The 19,005-nt window shown below is 47.0% G+C and overlaps 1 protein-coding gene across 1 annotated transcript in view; it reads right to left on the reverse strand.

The window, feature by feature from the left end:
- Positions 1-19,005, reverse strand: part of St6gal2 (ST6 beta-galactoside alpha-2,6-sialyltransferase 2) — a 61,126-nt gene that overhangs the window by 28,557 nt on the left and 13,564 nt on the right. Inside the window, exon 2 of the mRNA XM_033761489.1 lies at positions 4-585. Coding sequence (XP_033617380.1) covers positions 4-529 — 526 coding nt within the window. The 5' untranslated portion in view covers positions 530-585. The remainder of the gene's footprint in view (positions 1-3; positions 586-19,005) is intronic.

Raw genomic sequence — 19,005 nt, forward strand, 5'->3', positions numbered from 1 at the left:
TGCCCCGCCGCCGGGTCCTCTTCTGCGAGCGCCGGCTGGGACCCAGTCCCGACGACCGAGCGCGCGCCCGCGAGGAGAGCTGACCTGGGGCCGGGAGCCCCAGGACCCCCAGAGCTTGGCCATACCACCCTGGCTCGCTGCCCAGAAAAAAATAGTCGTCGTCCTCCGGGTAGAAAGCGCTTTGGGATCTCCTCCCAACCTGGGAGGAGAAGAACTCGTCCTCATTTCCAATGCCACCCTGGGTCCAGGCCGCTTCCTGGGAGTCCGCGGGCGCTGGGCGGACCAACCCAATAGGGCGTCCGCGTAGAGCGGTTCCAGGTTGGACAGGCTCGTGCGCAGCGCCCATGATGGCACGCTGCTTGCCCTGCACTGGCAGGAGCCGCCGTGTCTCCAGGAAGGACAGGGAACTGGGTGCAGGCTCAGCGGGGTTGCTGTCGGTGAAGTAGATGAAAATGGCCAAGAAGAGGAGCCCCCACGCAAATATTCCGAAAAGCATGCATTGCCTCCATTGCTTCAGGTGTGGTTTCATTGCAGATCTCTGGGGTTAGCACCTGGTCCCAAAATGGCAGCGGGAGGCCGAGGAACCTGAAACACGGTCAAGAGCTTGGATTAGCCAGCACCTTGGATTAGCATAGGGTATCCGAACTCAAAACGATGGGGGATGGCCGGATTCAGGGTCAGAGACCTGTAGACCGCTCCAGCCAGGGTTCTTACCACCTCTGCTGGGCCTTGAGAGGAGCCTCAGCAGGTGCCAAACGGGGCCCACCCAACAAGCGATTGCATGGGATCTACAGGATTCCAACTAGGCAAACATCTCTCCTGACTAGTCTTCCAAAGGCCCGGAACTCTTTTTGTCTTCCAGCAGCAGCCCTGTACATTATTTCGGTGAGGGGTGGTGATGGTGATAACCAGGTCTGACTCAGGATGACCTCTCCAAGCCCAAGGGTCACCAATGACACTGAAGCAGTGCTCCGGTGACCGTGTTTTCTGCTGTTAGGCCAGGTGTGTGCCCCTGGACTCCAACCGTGCCCCCAAATATCACCCTTCTCCCTATGCAATTAGCACCGGATCGCCAGCGCCAAGAAATGAACATGGAAGAAAGGGTCACAGCAGCTCACTTGCTCTGTACCAGCCTTGTCCTTGGCATGGTCCTGGGTTATCTCATTTGTCTTTTTTCAGCATCTAGTAAGGTTGAGACCACTGCTGTTTCTATTTTCTAGATGAGGAAACCAAGGCCCAGACAGGTTAAATAACTCACTTAAAGCCACAGAGATAGCAAGCAGCAAATAATGCAAACTTTATTCTAGGGTTCACACTTTTAACACTAAATTCATAGTTCATCTGCTCATCATACCAACTGAAGTTCTAGATCCTAAATTGTTTCTCACACTGTCTGTGATAAAGGTTCATTCTTCCCCAAAGCATCACTATCTGATATTTTTGTATTCCTTTCTGTGACTGAATGTCCTGGCGATGTCCAAGGCTGTTGAAGTTTCTAAGTACTTACTGTGAGCTGCAGACACCTCAGTAGCAATGGGTGATAAATTTTCCAGTGTTCAGCCTGAGGCCACACTGTGGGTGCCACCTTGTACATCACCTGCCTGACCTGGCACACAGGAGCTAGGGCTTCAAGCTGAAAATTCCAACAAGAAGGTCTAGAAGCTCCTTCCTGTGTTTCAAGGTATCCAGTAGAATTTGGAAAAGTACCCTAAATAACAACTTTTCTGTTTCTACCACACGGAGGGTAATCGTGACACTCGTTACCCAGAGTCAGCACTGTCATCCCCAAGACTCCCCTCCCTGCTGATGCCGACTGCCTCTGGTGTCCTCAGGCCACCCCAGTCTAATTGATTCCTTGACACCCTTCAGCTCTGGTAAGTTGTTGGAAAGATTAACAGAAGTTAGAAAGGTGCAATATTTAGGATTACATTTTTATTGTAAAGCATATATATTAATCAGCTTTCCTGTTACTGAGACAAAATTTCTAATGGCCACAACTTGAAGGAGAAGTTTATCAGCTTATGGTTTCAGAGGCCAGGTGGCTCCTAGGGAGAAAGATGGTGGAAGGGTGTGGCCAAGGAAATCAACTCTAGAATAAGGGAAGGGACAAAAAAAACTTGAAGGAGAAGTTTATCAGCTTATGGTTTCAGAGGCCAGGTGGCTCCTAGGGAGAAAGATGGTGGAAGGGTGTGGCCAAGGAAATCAACTCTAGAATAAGGGAAGGGACCAGTAGGAAGGAGTCAGGGAGCAGATACAGTCCCCACGTTCATGCCCTGCTGATATGTGTCCCCCAACTAGCCCTTTCTCCCTAGGATAGATTTTTCACAACAGGGTTAATCCATTGGTGAAGTAAGTCCAGTCAGGTTGACAGTCAAGATTAGTCAGCACAGGTTGCACATGGGGTGAAATCTAGAGAGAACAGTTGGAATCTGGGTGCATGTCCCTCCTGGCACATCACAAAACTACCAACCAGAAGACTCCACTCAGCTCTGGTGCCAGAGTTTTACTCAGGTTTCATGATATGGGCATGTAGAGAGACTTGGTCGTGTGACAGCTCCATCTCCAGGGCCCCACTCTTTCCTCAAGGCCAGGCTGGCCCAAAGGTACAACCCTGGAGTTTCACCCGGATGCTCTTTCTGTGCCTCGGTGCCCAATCTGAAACTGTCCGTGGGTCCAATTGAGTCCCTTCATTAAAACAGTAGGCGCCATTGATTGGTCAGGAATTTCCTAGAGATTCGGAAGCTCCAGGCCTGCAGTCACTGGGGAAAAGACCACTGTACCACTCCAGGGCTGCAGCCATGAATTTAAAGAGTTGTCTTCTTGCTGTAGCTGGGAATTATTATCACCTGGATTCCTGTACTCCTTAGAAGGAAAGCAAGTTTATCCTTGCAGCATTTGAGAGACAAGGTGAAGTGTGTGCAAAATGGAGGGAGGTAAAACAAAAACAAAACCTTGAGCTGATAGGAAAGAGGTGAAAACCTCTGGCTTGCAAGCCAGTGCACCACCATGAAGTCTTGGTTCTTTATCTTGGTTCAGTGGCATCAGGAAGCTGCAGGGGACCTGCTGAGAAGGAGAGCTTGCTAAAGATACTGATTTCCTTATGTGAATGCTCCTCGTTCCCAGCAAAACAAACAGATATGCAGCCTCACTCATCAGGGGAGCAGGTGGCAGCCTTGACAGAGAGGGGGAATACAAAGAGCATGGCAGGAGAGAGCAGAAAGGAAACGTTAATGGGGCTGCCTGGGTCCAGGGCCCTGTAACGATTTGCACTTTAAGAGGCGGACAGGGGATTTTGTGCACCCTTTGAGCTTCACAAAAGGGTGCAGCTCCCAGTACAAGGGATGATGGCTCCTCCTGAGGTATGATGCAGTGGGGCTCCCAAGCGCTGTAATTATAGAAAGGAGTGGGTTCTCTGCCTCACTGGTGAAGAGACTTCAATTTTCCATCTTCCCAGAGCCTTCGCTGGAGCTTCTGTAGCTGCAAACCTTCTGTTACTAATTAAGGGAACATTTCTCCAGACGGATTAAATCTCAAGGCAACAGCAAATCTTCTGGTAGCAGAATGCTCCAGATATCACTCCAGGTAGCACGGGTCTCAGTCACCAGCAAATCTGTTAACAAATCCAGGGCAGAGAGGCAGGGGACATCCTCAATACTAAAGCCCAGAATGCCTGTCCTTTTCTGGAAAGGACTACACAGCCTAATAGAAGGAAGGTGTGGCCAAGGAAGGGAAAGCATCTTTTCCCTAATACAGTACATTGGAAGTATTATAATGATGCAGTTTAAGCAGTCATCTGTCACACTCACTGCCGTGCACTGTCATTAGCTGCTGTGATATAAATAGCATGGGGGGGGGGTGAGAGGCTCATCAGGCAGATCATCTGTCCCCAGGTGCTCACTGACCAGGCTCCTTGTGTGTTTTTGTGGACAGTGGTTTAAGTGAATGAGGGTGTTCTGGGAGGAGTGTGAGAGGCTCATCAGGCAGATCATCTGTCCCCAGGTGCTCCCTGACCAGGCTCCTTGTGTGTTTTTGTGGACAGTGGTTTAAGTGAATGAGGGTGTTCTGGGAGGAGGTTGGGTAAGGTGATCCACATACCAGATGCAGTGACCTGGCCGTGGAAAGGTGCTGATGCCCTGTGGGTGCTGCCTACCACTACCTTTTTTTTCCCCTCCCCACCTTCTCTCCCACTTTTCTTCCCTGTATAGCCAAGTTAACAGGACGCATCTATTTTTGCAGGCAAAACCACCCCCCCACCCTGTGCCCTGGAGACCTCTAGGAGGGTCCAGCGGTGCCCAAGGCGTGGACACTGAGGCCCCAGCCAGGGGAGGAGCCGCGTTCATCTTGGATGTCCATACAAGCCGAGGAGTGCTGAAATTCTCTCTCCAGTTGTTCTGAAGGAAACCACACTTTGTAAACGGTACAATTTATCACCAGTTGTCAGATGAAATTATGAAATGTGAGCCCTGCCGCCGACGCACACAGTATAACACAGCAGGGTTTACTGCAGCCAACTTTTCCTTTTCTTCAAGGGCAAAGCGAGGTTAATTCTAGGCGGTGCTACTTTAATGATGTCCCTCTCAAGCCCTGCAGTCCATGAGTTTTATCACCAGTTTTCTTAAATAGAGACTTTTTTCTTTTAAACGCACTTTGATGGATGTGTGTGCTACACCCACCAGCCGACCAGGTTTCCTGTGGGTCTGAGAAACACTCGTGGATTTGGACTTGCTTTCTGTGTGTATGTGTGTGTAAGAGTTTCCTGTACTAATCTCCAGTCTCAGTATTTTAATGCTGAAATGATAAAGATTCGTGTGTGAGCTCTAGTGAGACACTCGTGTATCTTAATAGCCCATGGGAGTCATTTTCTTTGTAGAATAATTTTTCTAAAATTAGCTCTTGTCACAGATCTGAGACACACTCAGTCTGTAGGAAGAATCCTCCTCCAGCTGGAATTCTTCTGTATCCTGCCAACCTCTTACAAATGGCCCCTTTCCTTCTTCATTTTCTATAAATGGGAGAAAGTCTCCAGCCTGCTGCATGTGGAGAGTAGGGTCGTAACCCTCCTCTCTCTCTCTCTCTCTCTCTCTCTCTCTCTCTCTCTCTCTCTCTCTCTCTCTCTCTCTGTCCCAGCCCATTCTTAAGCCAGTGTCCAGAAGAGCAGAAAGAAAAAAGTCCAGCTGGGTCAGCTGAGCATGCGGTCGTGGACAACCGCCATTCTTGGGAGCAGGTTTTCTCAAGTCTGTTCTGAGCAGGCTGCTCCTGAAGTTGGCAGAGCCTCTTCTGGTGACCCTGAGCTCTGACTCTGCATGGATGTGGCCATGTAGCCCAATCCACTGAGCTAGGAAGGACTCTGCTGGCTCTGACAGATCCAAATGATCTCACTTGGTAAAGACATGAATCCAAAGCACGGGTCCCAAGGCAACCAGCTATTTAAAATTGAGAATGCTGACTATTCCCCGAAGGGAAGAACCACATCTTATTCATCTTGTATCCTCAGAAGACCAGGTGGGGTGGCACGGGAAGTTCCTAATCAATACTTCCAAATACATGAACGACTGGCATTAATAAAAATAAATGGGAAGACGTGTGGCACTGGGATTATCCACATGGGGCTTCTGTTGGTTGATCAGAGCATCCATGTGTGGCTGTGCTTCCTGGCCTGGTAGTTGTGTCTGGGTGGTTCCAGGCAAATATATGAGAAGCTCTGGGTACAAAGTTGCTGGATGGCCAGGCTGTGGGATGGCTGGGCTATTGCATGGTCAGGCTATGGGATGGTAAAGCTGCTGGACCATTAGGCTGCTGGACTGTTGGGCTGCTGGATAGCTAGGATGTTGCATGGTCTGGCTGTTGTACAGTTAGGCTACGGAATGATTACGTCACTTGATGGCTGAATTGCCTACTGGTTAGGCTGCTGGTTAATGGTTGAGCTTCTGGGTGGCTGGATTCCTGGGTGGCTGATTTCGTATCTTTAACATTTCAGCACTAGTCAGGGCAGTGGTGGAGTGAACTAGCAGAAGTCATCAGAGGCTGCCATTTAGCAGGCACTCACATTTTCATGTTAATTCCTTATCTCAGCTTAATCTATAAGAAACTCTTTTTTTGACAATATTATTCTGTCTGACCTATAAGATGCTAAATTTCCTTAGGTTTCCCTCTAATATACTGTCTCAACTATCTCAGTATATCAAAAAGCCAGAAAACAATGGCAGTTGCTCTCCAAGTATCAATTTAAAAATTTTAAGAATGTACCCCCTCTGTGACACAAGCTACTATGCCAAGTATCAGGGCAGCTGCCCACATTAACCAGGCTAAGGGATGCCCTCACATCCTCCTTCCAGGAGCATCCCATTTCTGTTTACTGGAGTCACTGGCCGGGGCGTCTGGGTGAAGACATATCTAGGGGACAGAGGATGGGATGGTGCATTTGGGTTGGATGAGGGTGGACTGAATTAAAGAGGATGGCTTGATTTTTCTGGGTCAGGTCACTTCCCCAGGACAGGTTTTCCTCAACCGAGACGGGGCAGATGGGCGCTGGCTAAAAGGCAAAGCCTCACATATGTGAGCCACTCTGGCAGCTCCCTGTGGGGCTGGAGAGGTAGAACAGGCTCCAGACGTCTGTCATTAGCTGGGCAGAGCCAACACAAGCTGCCTGTGCGCCAGGGTCTGCTGGCTTCCTGAAACAGCATTCATCTGCTTTGGACACGGTGGCCTGTTTGTGTTACAGCAATTAGCATTCAAATATTTACACTTTATACCAAATGCTCGTGGCTGGAGCTGTGAATTTGCTGTGACACTAACATCTGGTAGTCAAGAAGAGGAGAAGCTGCAGCCTGTCCTGAGACCTGGAAGGCTAACCTGGGCTCCTGGTGTCGGTGGGCTTTGGTGCTCCAATGTGGTGGCCACCAGGTTGCTCTGACAAGCAGGCTCAGTGCCTGCAGAGGCCACCATTTCTGGGAGGGGCAAGGGGGCTGGCTTTTCATACCAGTCTGGCGAGGCCCAGGGGACCACTGAGGGCCAGCAGTGGATGGCGTCCGAAGGCCAGAGAATGCTGGTGCCAAGTGAGGGGTGCCAAGCCACCATAGGCACAGGCAATGGGAGCCACAGAGCAACAAAGGTGACACAAGAAACAAAGGCAGCACTGGCAGACCAGCAGGCCCTGTGGCCAGACAGCTTGGTGCTGGGAGACTCTTCGGAGGCTTGGGAGGCTCCAGGTCCAGAGTTCCTACCCATGGTGCCTAAGTCGTCAAGGCTGTCTGACACGGATAATTGAGTGACAGCTAGCACAGCATCTGGTGCACATATGAGCTCAGCTACATGTTATCAGTTTTCAGGGCAGGGTTTGAAATTCTGTGACGTGAAAGTGGAACACCACTGAGCATGGATTTCATCTCTTGGCTTCCAGTCATGCGTGACAGTCCACAGGAGGAATCCCTCCACCCAAATGACCTGAAACAACTTGCCCCATTTCAGAGAAATGCTACAGGCGAATCCAGCTGAGAAGCACTAAGTACATCCTAAGGTAAGGTGGAACGACACCACCTGTTCCTTTGCTTTTGGGAAAGTCACTTAGTTTGGGGAAATGAAGGTTTAAATGCTTGAGCATTACAAGCATGAACAAAAATGTTCTACAGATTCAAATTCTGGAAATCTCTCTTTATTTGAAAGAACAAGGCCTCTCTCAAGAACAGAGAAGAATGGCAGAGGGACGCTTCCAGAAGGGCAGTTGTTGCTTCCACTGGAAAGAGATTTGTGTGGAAGGAGCTACATTTAAGCAAAGATAGGTGTCTTGCCTCTGCCTCGACCCCTGGGTGGAGGACAGAGGCTGCAAAACACAGAAGTGGGCTACTGAGGCAGGACCTTGCCTACACAGGTTGCGCTGCTTCCTGTGAGATGGAGAAGAGAGATGTAGATAGGTGGGAGGACAGGAGGGTGCATGCATCAGGGCCAAAATATTTCCTTTCTTAGGAGTTGAAGGAAAACTACAAAAATTAGTATGCATTAACTGTAGGTACATAAAGTTCCTTATATTTTTCTGATTTACCACATTCTTATTATTTAATGATTTTTAAACAGTGACAACAATTTTTAAGAAGCATTTGAGATAAAATTTGTAACAAGTCATAAAAATAAGAAAGAGAAGCCATTAGTTGTGTTTCTATTCATGTCTCTATTTCCCAAGCCCTTCAGGTTCCAATTCCTGCAAACAGTACAGGAAGCAGAAAGCTGTTTTACACCGGACTCCTATTTGGTGAAAACTTTCCTAGGGTGACACTGTCAGTCATGAGGAGAACAGCCATGTAGTACAAGGGCCTGAGGAGCATGGAAGAGCACAGGCTTACAGAGTAACCCGCCTGAGACCAACTGCCACTGTCACTGTCACCTGAACCTAGAACCTCAACCTCTTTTTCTTTAAGGTTGAGGAAAATCTCAACCTTAAAGAACCGTCATAGAATAATCTATATTTTTAAATTGTATGTTTTTCTAATTAATAATTGTACATACTTACAGGGCAGAGTAGCATTTCACTCCATGCATCCATTGTGCACTGATGGAATCAAGGTGCTTACATTCCTATCTCTATCACTTCTGTCTTTGGAGCCTTCAAGCTCTTCTCTTCTCTTCATCATATACATCATATGCTGCTGTTTACTGTTTACTGGACGGTGCTACACAACAGGAAATGCCCCCTCCTCACTAGAGACTGGTTAGTGCCTGTTATCCAGCCTCCCTCCGTCCCCTTCCACCCTTCCTAAGAACTGCTGTGCTCCTCTTCTACTTGGAGATCAACTTTTTTGGCTCACACTCACGAAAGAAAATATGCAGTATTTTTCTTTCTGTGCCTGGCTGATTTCTCTTAACGTAATGTCCTCTAGTTCTACCCACTTTGCAGGAGATGACAGGATTTCGTTCTGTTTATGGCTGAAGAATATTACAATATGCCACCTTTTCTTTATCCATTCATCCATCAATACTTTGGCTACCGTGGATGGTACTGCAAAAAACATGGGAGTGTAGGTATATTTTTGCTAAGCTGATTACAAATTTTAAATAAGAAAATGCAAATAAATATAATAAAAGGACATATCGCCTAACATTACCCTCACAAGCATTAAGTATCTGAAAAGCCCAGCTCTGCTGTAGGGCAGCTGTGCAGAATGGTGATGTGCATCATCTTGACTCTTGATTCCTGGGGACAACAGTGGAAAGCAGCTTCTGGCAGGACACTGTCCAGTGCCTGTCTCTGTGCTGAAGGGCTTCCTAAGTGTGGTGTCCTTAGCCACTGCCTCACCCTGTAATCCTTCCTATAGAGGAGTCGCAGCCCATTGAAAAACATTCACTTTGGTGTGACTCTCCCTAGAGCCACCTGTCCCTCCAATGCTTGGTCCAAGGTCTAGACTCAGGTGCAGGAGCAGAGATGGGGCTGGCAATCCAATCTGTTGCTCACATCTAGCTCATAACCTGGGATAGCTTTGTCAGGGCCATGTGAGACACTCTAACCTCCAAGGCCCTAAGATGCTGAGCAGTTGCTATTAAAGTTTCCCTCAAGTTCTATGACCTTGGAACTGTGATTAAGAGCATTTTAAGGAATGGGAATATAAGCCACAGTGCAGTTACCTAAAAGCCCACATGTCAATATGAGGTGGAGCTTGAACAGCACCTTCTTATGCTGCAGACAGTCAAAAGGGAGACAGTGGTGGTGTCCACCATGGTCCTTACTTCCAGAGTTTTGAAAATTGCCAAGGAGAGAAACTGTTAGTGGGAACATTTGAAATCTGGATGTCCTACAAACTCATGCAGCTCCTGTGATTTGAGGAAAAATCAATACTTAGATTCAATAATTGGGTCATAGTGATCTTAGTTGATTTTTTGTTTCCTGAAATATGTGTAAAAATGTGTATCCTGAAAAACACAAAAAGTTACCTAGGCAGATGTAGACGTATGGATACAAATTATAGGCCAGGGCCCTTCTGAGTATCTCTTTGCTTTGTAAGGCTATGTAAAGCCTGTGGTGGTGGTGAGTGTGTGTGTGCGGGGTTGGGGGTGGTGGTGACTAACTCTGCTAACTGATTGGGTTTTAAAGATGGAACATCCCAAATTTTATTAAAAGAAAGCATCAAGTTGTTAAGGACCTAACATTTTGCTCCTTAAAATGAATGGGTGACATTAGCCATAGAAGCCACTGAGCAAGCCAGCCACATTGTCCTGGGGTGATTTTAACAGGAGGCATGGGGAGAGAGGAATGTGTTAATTTTTATATTAAAGCATATACACACATATTTCAGAATCAAATGCAAAGCAAACTTGAATATTTAATAGCGAACATGAGACTCCCAGGAGATTTCTCAGTGTGGGCTCTCAGCTCTGCCCCTGGGCTCTAGAGTGCAATGGGGGCTCCTAGGTCTGCAAAGTTGTCACAGGCTTCTTGTGGCACTCAGAAATGCCACTGTGGGCAGCAGTCACTCGGACCTAGGTCAGGCTTGTTCCGTCCAGGACTTGGCATCGGCTTTAGTGAGTCAAAGCTGGTAAAGATGGGCAGTAATCTCCTTTAACTCTGTCTTAGTTACTTTTCTCCTTGCTACCCACAAGTTAAGGGAGGAGAGGTTTATTTATTCACAATTTGTAGAGGTTTCAGTTCATGATCAGCAGGCATAAAGTAACAAAGCAACAAGAGACCTTAACTCGCCTTTCTGTCCCTTTTATCTTATCCATATACTTAGGGCAGGTAGCATTCACACTCTCATATAGTGCCCTTTCTAGTGTTGCCCCATGCATCAGTTTCAGCATCACACACAAACTCTAGATCCAGCCACCTCTGAAAAAGCCCCACGCCATGAGGCTTTTGGGAACATCTAGATACAAATCATGACAAACCCTGAGGACCAGCCTGTTGTGGGTCACCTTCCCATGTTATCATCAGTACAGAGGGGTGTGCAGGTGTGTGTGCACATGCACAAGCACATACAGGAGCATGGTCCTGAGTATACCTTACACACCTACCCACTGCTTTGTTCACTCAGACACTCTGCAGGCACCCCAGGGCCTACTGTGTACTGGATTTCGGGTCTACACTGCTAATCAGGGCACACCTAGGGCTGTGCTGGGTTCAGAATCCCTACAGCAAGTCAGCTTCAGATCAAAAATCTTTGGGGGAAAATTGCATTTGTAGAGAACATGTACAGATTTTTTTCCTGTCATTATTCGCTAACCAGTACAGGACAACACGCACCCACTCAATACTTACAGCCTTCAGTATTGGGAGCCACTGGAGATGACAGGAAGGACCCCAGAGGACATATGAATGATCTCTGCAGACCATCCTGACAGTAGGGGCTTGGGTATCCTGGGATTTTAGTATCCAAGGAGTCATGGGACTGTCCCCTGCAGATCCCAAGGGAGGACCGTCTAACTTCTACCATATGAGCTGACGGGTGCGGGGGGAGACACTGACTACACAGAACTAGCTGATACACTCATTCTTTGTTGATTTTTCCCACCACAGCTGTTTTTATCCTGTGACCCTGCTCCATTCTCAAGGAGTCTTCCCACCCACAGGTGTCATGGTCAAAAAGGAACCAGAGGGCAGACTTGGTAGTTGTGGGTTTTGGCCTCAGAAGTACATTTCAAGGAGGGAAGGAGGGTAAAGCCTGGGAAGGGCACCTGCCGAGCAGTTTCCTCTTTCCTGAGGGCTGATGGGAAGGTGACTGAGGCTGGACCAGAAGAATCTGATCCCAGCAGGCTCTCAGAAGAGCTTTCCTGTGCTTTGCTAACCCCATTTACTGGGGGTGGTGTCCAGGGAAGACAATGGAACCCTGCATAGTTTGAGGACTAAATGTGCAAAGACCTTGCTACACTCTGCACTGGGAGCCAGGGGGATGGTTCTTGCTGGAAATCTATGCTGGATACGAGGTCTCGTGACCCTGTTTCACTGTACTGTATACCTACTACCCACTGTTTTAGTTACTTTCTTGTTGCTGGGACAAAATACCCAATACCCACAAGTTAGAAGAGCAAAGGTTTATTATTTTAGCTCACAGTTTGTGAAGGTTTTCATTCTACTGTCATCTGGCTCCATGGCAGAGTGGCACAGCAGAGGAGAAACAGTTCATGGCAGAGCAGGCAGAAGAAAGCAAGCAGTCAGCCTTCTGGAATTTTATTGCATCCAAGCTACAATTCTCTCAGATGGTGCCACTCACACTGGTAGGCCTTCCCATTATGCATACCCAGAACTATGCTAAAACAATCAGTGACTTACTTAGTTTTCACACCCTTAATCCACATTCACACACCCTAGATCAGCCACCTCCAGAAAACCCTTCTTATGAGCACATGAGGCTTTAGGGGGAAATCTAGATACAAGCCATAACAGTATATGAAAATATTCTAAAATCCAGAGCAACCTAAAACCTGAAAGGCTTCTGGTTCCAGGCATTTTGAATAAGGGATACCCAGCCTCAGCCTGCAAGTACACACATACTACCTCCACACATATACACACATGCACACTAAGCATCTATTAGATATTCAGATATTTGCTAGACGATAGGGATTAAATGGACAATATAATACTCTGGTCTTTCATTATTCTGTAATTTAGTAGAAATACCATCATGGTGTCCACATCAGCCAAGAATATTTCATAACTAAGTGAAGCAGCTGTTCATGCATTTTACACTTTCGTGTAAAATATACAAAAGGTATTATAATTAGCGTATCTGCATCCAGTATCTGTGCTGATAAAAGATGTTTCTGTAGCACAAAATAAATCACTTGCCCAATGCTTATTTGCTTAGCAGAACTCTCTTGCAAGCCACACAAACAAAGTTAGCAGCGATTTTTTTTTCATATGTGACACACAGCTCAAGGAAATGCTAATGCCATCTCACCACGGGTTTATTACACGGCACCAGTCTTTATGTTGCTCTCACACAGTGTGCTTTTGCTCATTTTATTTCTGCAAGATTTAAATAAAGGCTTTCTTCCTTTGCTCTACAAATGTTTACAGCAACTATACTGCTCTGCCTTACACAGCACTAACTACAGCACAAATACACATTCCCAGGATTGCCTTTTGAAAAAGGAAGATTTCTGATGCCTATTACAGAAACACTGAATTAATCAGCCTAAAATTCACTTAAATTGCTCATTTTATTTCTGCAAGATTTAAATAAAGGCTTTCTTCCTTTGCTCTACAAATGTTTACAGCAACTATACTGCTCTGCCTTACACAGCACTAACTACAGCACAAATACACATTCCCAGGATTGCCTTTTGAAAAAGGAAGATTTCTGATGCCTATTACAGAAACACTGAATTAATCAGCCTAAAATTCACTTAAAGTGTCAGATGAGTTGGATAAAAATCTATCTCTGGAATTCATTTCTGAATAGTGTAAGGTTATTACTTTGATTTCAAAGGAAAAAAAAAAAACTAAAGCCCCCAAACAATCTGGCTCTCAGAGTGTAAGGTTCATGCTAACCCATGCACAGCCTCTGAGAATGTATACTATATTACATGTTTATAAAACTACTTCTGGCTTGGTTGCCTTTCTCATTGGAGTAAAATTTTTAGTCCCTATCTTGCAATAAAATATCAATTCTAAGTGAAAACAATGAAGCAGCATGGGCTTCAATGAATGTGCTTCTGCCTTGCTGTGCTCGGAGACCCAGGCACTAAACCGAGGTGGGGGACGGAAGGAAGCTCTCTAGACCAAGAAGGCTGAGTGAGGGCACTGCCGAGAAGAGAAGGGACTGATCTAGGCTGGAGAAACCAAGCCACTGAGCTATTTTAAACCCAAAGACTGGATCGGTAAAGTTGGTTTCTATTCTCCCCCTTTAAGGTGAATGAACACAAAGCAGAATCATGCATTCACCGCTCACACTGGGAAAGTTTCTTGGCCTTGGGCAGGGAGGTTTTCTCCTTGGTGGCTTTCATCATATGTCAAGAGAGCTGGATCTTCCAGGAACTCTGCTTTCTTCTCTCACAGATGAGGAGCCCACAGTCTGGAGAGGTGAGACAAGTTAGCTATGGTCACTGGACCAGTGAGGCAGACACAGAAGAGAGACTCAGGATTCCAGCACACATGTGTCATCTTGTTCAGTGTTGCGTTCTCTGCCACTGAGTGACAGATAGGGCTGGAAACCCTTAAAACCAACAGAACTCTGCTTTACCTGCAGGGAGCTCCCTATCCTCTTGGCACTGGCTCGATCAGATCATGGGTTTCATTTTTGGAGTACAGTCATGCTTTGCTCAGAGAAAGGAATGTGATTTGAGAGATGCATCTGTAGTCAAGTCTAGGGCTGTAGGAACCTCCCAGAGGGCGTGCGCACATCCAAAATGGCGATGTTGTCACCAGGTGATATAATCTCCTGGAGCCACTGTCATGTGTCCTCTACTGCTGGCCAGAGTGTCATCATGCAGAGCATGACTGCAGTTAAAAGTTCTGTAGCTAAACAAGAAGTTGCAACAATCGAGAAGGAGTAGGACTCAAGAACAAGAGCACTGCCTTGTAAAATCTGTGGAATCATTTCAAGGAGTTAGGAATATTTTGTGGCACAATATCCACGAGGCTGGTCCTTGTGCAACTGCCACTGTAGGGCTCTGAACTCCAAGGAGAGCACACTGGGACATACTGTGAAGTCCAGGCCATCCTTTGTTAATGGAGAGACCTGGAGCTTCTGGGTTTACCTGGCTGTGTCCAATGCAGAGAAGAAGAACCATGTCAAGCACCTCAAAGGCTATGGTGGAGAGCAACAGAGCCCCATGGGGAAAGAAGGTGGTGCAGGGCTGGGGGGTGTTACCACTTGTGTCCAAGTGATGGAAAGCAATTACCCTGGGGAACCTGGTAGCTCCTGGGAATCTCTAAACCCTGTGCTTAAAGGGCACCTTCCTGGGCTCAACCCCAGATAACTAAGCTCCAGCCATGAGCTGCCCTTGGAAGGCAAGACACTACTAGTACCATTTGTGTTCAGGTAGGGCTATGGCTGGCCAGGAGGAAACCAGAAGAGGCTGAAGAAATGGGCACCTGCATCCCAACTGGGCCTTGGGTACTTTGCATTCTGGGCATGTTTCTCACAGAAACAATGTTGAGCACACTGATTGGGATTCTCCAATTACCCATAGATGCTTGTCTGCCCGTGCTGAGACCCATACCACAAAATATCAGATGCAAACCTGTCCTGTTGCACTTCACACCTGGAGACCATACAATGCCAGGCACACACCCATAGGTTTATGCAGAGACTGCTTTATGAGCGGCCTCCTGTTCCCTTCCTTGCCTCCATCCTGAGCTCTCCAAGATCTGGACTTCACATCTAACTTTTCTTCCCCAGACACAACTTTTAAATAGCAAGCAGCTGGCACATCTTACTTTCAGTATCTTCAATACCCAAGGTATAAAAATAAATGAGTGAATGAATGAATAAACTGTTCATTAAACTTGCAAAGATCTTACCACAGCATTTAATGCTGTTCTCTTTGCAACATACACTCACATTTCAGGGTAGGGGTATGGTTCAGTAGAGAGTGCTTGCCTAGCATGCACCAAGCTTTGGGTTCAATCCCCAGAACCACCAAAAGAAAAAAATTCCCAATGCATTCAGCTTTCCATTGAATAAGGCAAAAAATAATAAGCATTTGAAACACAAATACCTGGACTCAAATACATTTACAACGTAGGCCTTTCTTTTGGCTTCTAATGGATGATGCATCATCTTGGGCAACTTTTAAAACCACAGATCAGTTTCTTCAGCTGCAGAACTGGAGTAGCATCACAGCTTCTCCTACCTTTAGGATGATTTTAACTGAGCTTTGTATGAAAGGCAATTCATGCACTGCCAGGCACTGATGATCCAAGAATGCTCATTTCTTTCTTCTTCTTTCTTTTTCACATTTTTGGATGGGTTCAGTAATGGCCTAAAACAGCCAGGGCTTTGTACAAATCCTCCAGAAGGAACTTCCATAACAAACATGCTGCCTGCTCCGTGGCGTGGTGATTAAAGTTCTGCAATCGTCTCTTGGGGAGGGCAGCATGGGGAACAAGGCCTGCACGGCTGCCTCTGCCCGTTCTGTGGTGTAGACATCCCTACCACTGCCAATTCCAGGCCACCATTTTGATGTTACCAGGCAGAATTGGGAAGAGATGGATAAAAGCTCACTTCTGTACAGAGTACACACCACTGAGACACACTGCACATAAATTACTCTGGGAGCAGAGTCCACAGTAAAGTGAAAGAAAATCATTAGTGATGGGTGTCAAAAATTTACTACCTGGCTTTTAATAATATTTAATAACCGGATAATAAAATTATTGAAAATCTACAAGCCAGCCCCAGCATGCCACAGCATCTCATCCTGTTAAGAAGACTCTAGCTGCAGAAGATTATTCTGGGCATTTCGCCTACCTATAGAGCTTTACTGTTTCAAGATCCTTGAAACACAAGCAGGAAGTCTGAGCTGGGAGTTTCTGGAGGGGAACAGGGATGCCGACAGTGTGCACCTGTATAAGATACATTGTTCTTCTGGCCAAACCTTGTCTGTAAGGACAGGAAGACGTTCACCCTAACACATGGCAAGCACTCCGCCCACCAAGGTGGAAATAATACAAGAAATTCACTGTGTTGCTTCTCTCCCTCATGACCTTACTGCACGTATCTACTTGCATGGCTTCATTTTATTTGAAATCCCTCCCAGCTGGAGGCACTATGCCAGGACATGGCAATTTTCAGAACGCCTGTCACACATGTGACACTCTCCCTTTAGGTGGGGAAACTGAGGCACAGAGCAGGACAGCAAGCTTCCCACAGTTTGGGACGTGGAACTGGAGCCCAGCATTGTAGTTTTAGAAAGTGGCTTTGTTCTTTAAAGCCTCTGAGGCACTACATTTTACCTGCTTATTCAATTGTTCAGGCACTGACTCATTTCAAAGGAGATAATAAAACATATTTGTGACTTATAAAACCTCTTCTGTAGCCTCCTCGGTTCCAGAAGTGACATTTAATGGCTCAGATTTGCATGTGCATTAGGCTGTCTGCACGACTGGCACAGCCGGCTGGACGATGTGCTCAGTATCGAAAGTGACAGGAATTAACTTCAGGAAAGGCTTTTCTGTACCCAGTGTGGCAGTGTGTAAGTGATGAACACAGAACACAGGAGAACAGCTCCGTGTGAGGTGGCGCTCCTGCCTCCACTTCCGGACCTGGCAGCTTCCGGGGCTGGGGCTGCAAAGCCATCAGAGTCACAGCGCTGGTGTGCTGGGCGTGGAGCTGGTACGGAGAATACACAGGTGTAAACACAACAGGTGTGTGTGCTCTGTGTGTAGTATGTGTCTATGTGGGAGGCTTCTAGTTATGTAACACAGGAGGCTGCTCGGGCCACCGGGCTTAAAGGTCACTGTGTTCCTGTGTGACCGTGCCTTCTATAAATGCCCCAGGAGAAAACAACTGAGCTCCCAGAACCGCCTCAGACCACCGCCCTATCTTATTCTCTCCTGCTTCTCATTTCAGCAAACACAGCTGACCCCAAAGATGAGGACATGGGGCAGCTGCCTTGCGCATTGCTCAGCCAACGGGAAGACCAGGTGATGCACGTGGACCACAAAGTAGAGTCCGAAACCCAGCTGAGTTGGTCTCCACATGGGCATCCCCTGACCAGAGGGACAGAAGCACATGAGTGTGTCAGCTGTGCAGCAAGAGCAGTGTAACTTCAATGACCTAAGTCTGTCACATGCTGCTATGTATGCACCGACCTCGTACAACACCAAAATGGACAGAGAGGCCAAGCGCACAATTACAGTTTAAAGTTCTCTTGGGACATTAAAACACCAGGAAATGGCAAGGAGCAAAGGGAGAAAATGGAGGGAAAAATATTCTGTTTCAGTCCCTTTCAGGACACTTTTTCCTACTTTTTAAGCAAAACACTCTATTTTAACTTTGAACAACCTCCCACTGCCAGCCCTGGATGTCACACGACTTGTCAGTGCCAGCGTCCTGGAGTCTAGAGACCCAGGGTCCCATGATGACCCCAGAGCCCTCTGCCCCTGGTTCACTCAGCCTCTGTGGGGGGCAGCAGACACTTCTCTTTCAGAGCCTTGTCACTGCTGAGCCCCAACGGTGCTTATTCCCTCTAGACGGTTCTCTCCCTGCTCACTCACCTCTGCCCTGTGACCCAAGGGCACCCTGCAAGATCTATTGATTTAGACACCAGATGGCCACCTCCTTTCTGAGAACCTTAACAAAAAGATGACAGGTTTCACATAAGTCCAGTCTTCCCTCCAGGATCACCTCTCCAGCTGGAGCCAGTTCTAACCTTCCAGAGCAGCAGGAGGGGCAGGAGCCATGGGGCAAGAGCACCTGGCTGCAATGAGGGCATCTGGGCTCAAGGGGGCACCATGTGGGCATGGGGAGCAGGAGACTGAAACTGCTTTGAGTGCACAGAGGACTCAAAGTCAGGGAACTTCTATCCCCAAACATTTTTTGCTCTTCCCTACTCTGATTCTCAAAACTACTGCCTGGATTATAAGTTTCAAAAACCAATAGTCCCTTAAAGGAGTAGGCATTTTGCAAGGTAAGGCAAGAGCAGAGCAGATCTACAGGAGACCCAAATGGCTTTTCCTAGGCTGTGCAGGCAAAGCCCAAACCTGGGTGAGACACACAGCAAAGTCCACCTCCTGTCATGATCCATTGTGAGAGCCTAGTGGCCCCTGCAGCCTGGACAGGTGCACTGCTGTTGGCCCTGAAAGATGGGGCTCAGCATGAAGAATCAGATCACTTGTTTCATTTTTACAGGAGGAGTCAAAACCTACATTATGGTTAGTTTGTGAGTTGGTGTTTTATTTTAAAAAATAGAGGACAAAAACAAGAATAATTATAAAATGATGATGAAGAGAAGGGAGATGAGGAAGAGGGGAGGAAAGGGAGAAGAAACAATTAGGAGGAGGAGCAGGAGAATTAGAAAAATTAGAATTAGAAGACAGCGAAGGAGAGGAAAAAGAAAAAAAAAAAAAAAAAAGAA

The sequence above is a fragment of the Fukomys damarensis genome, unplaced genomic scaffold, assembly GCF_012274545.1.
Source record: "Fukomys damarensis isolate Sample0158 unplaced genomic scaffold, DMR_v1.0_HiC HiC_scaffold_9, whole genome shotgun sequence".
In the NCBI taxonomy this organism is placed as follows: Eukaryota; Metazoa; Chordata; class Mammalia; order Rodentia; family Bathyergidae; genus Fukomys; species Fukomys damarensis.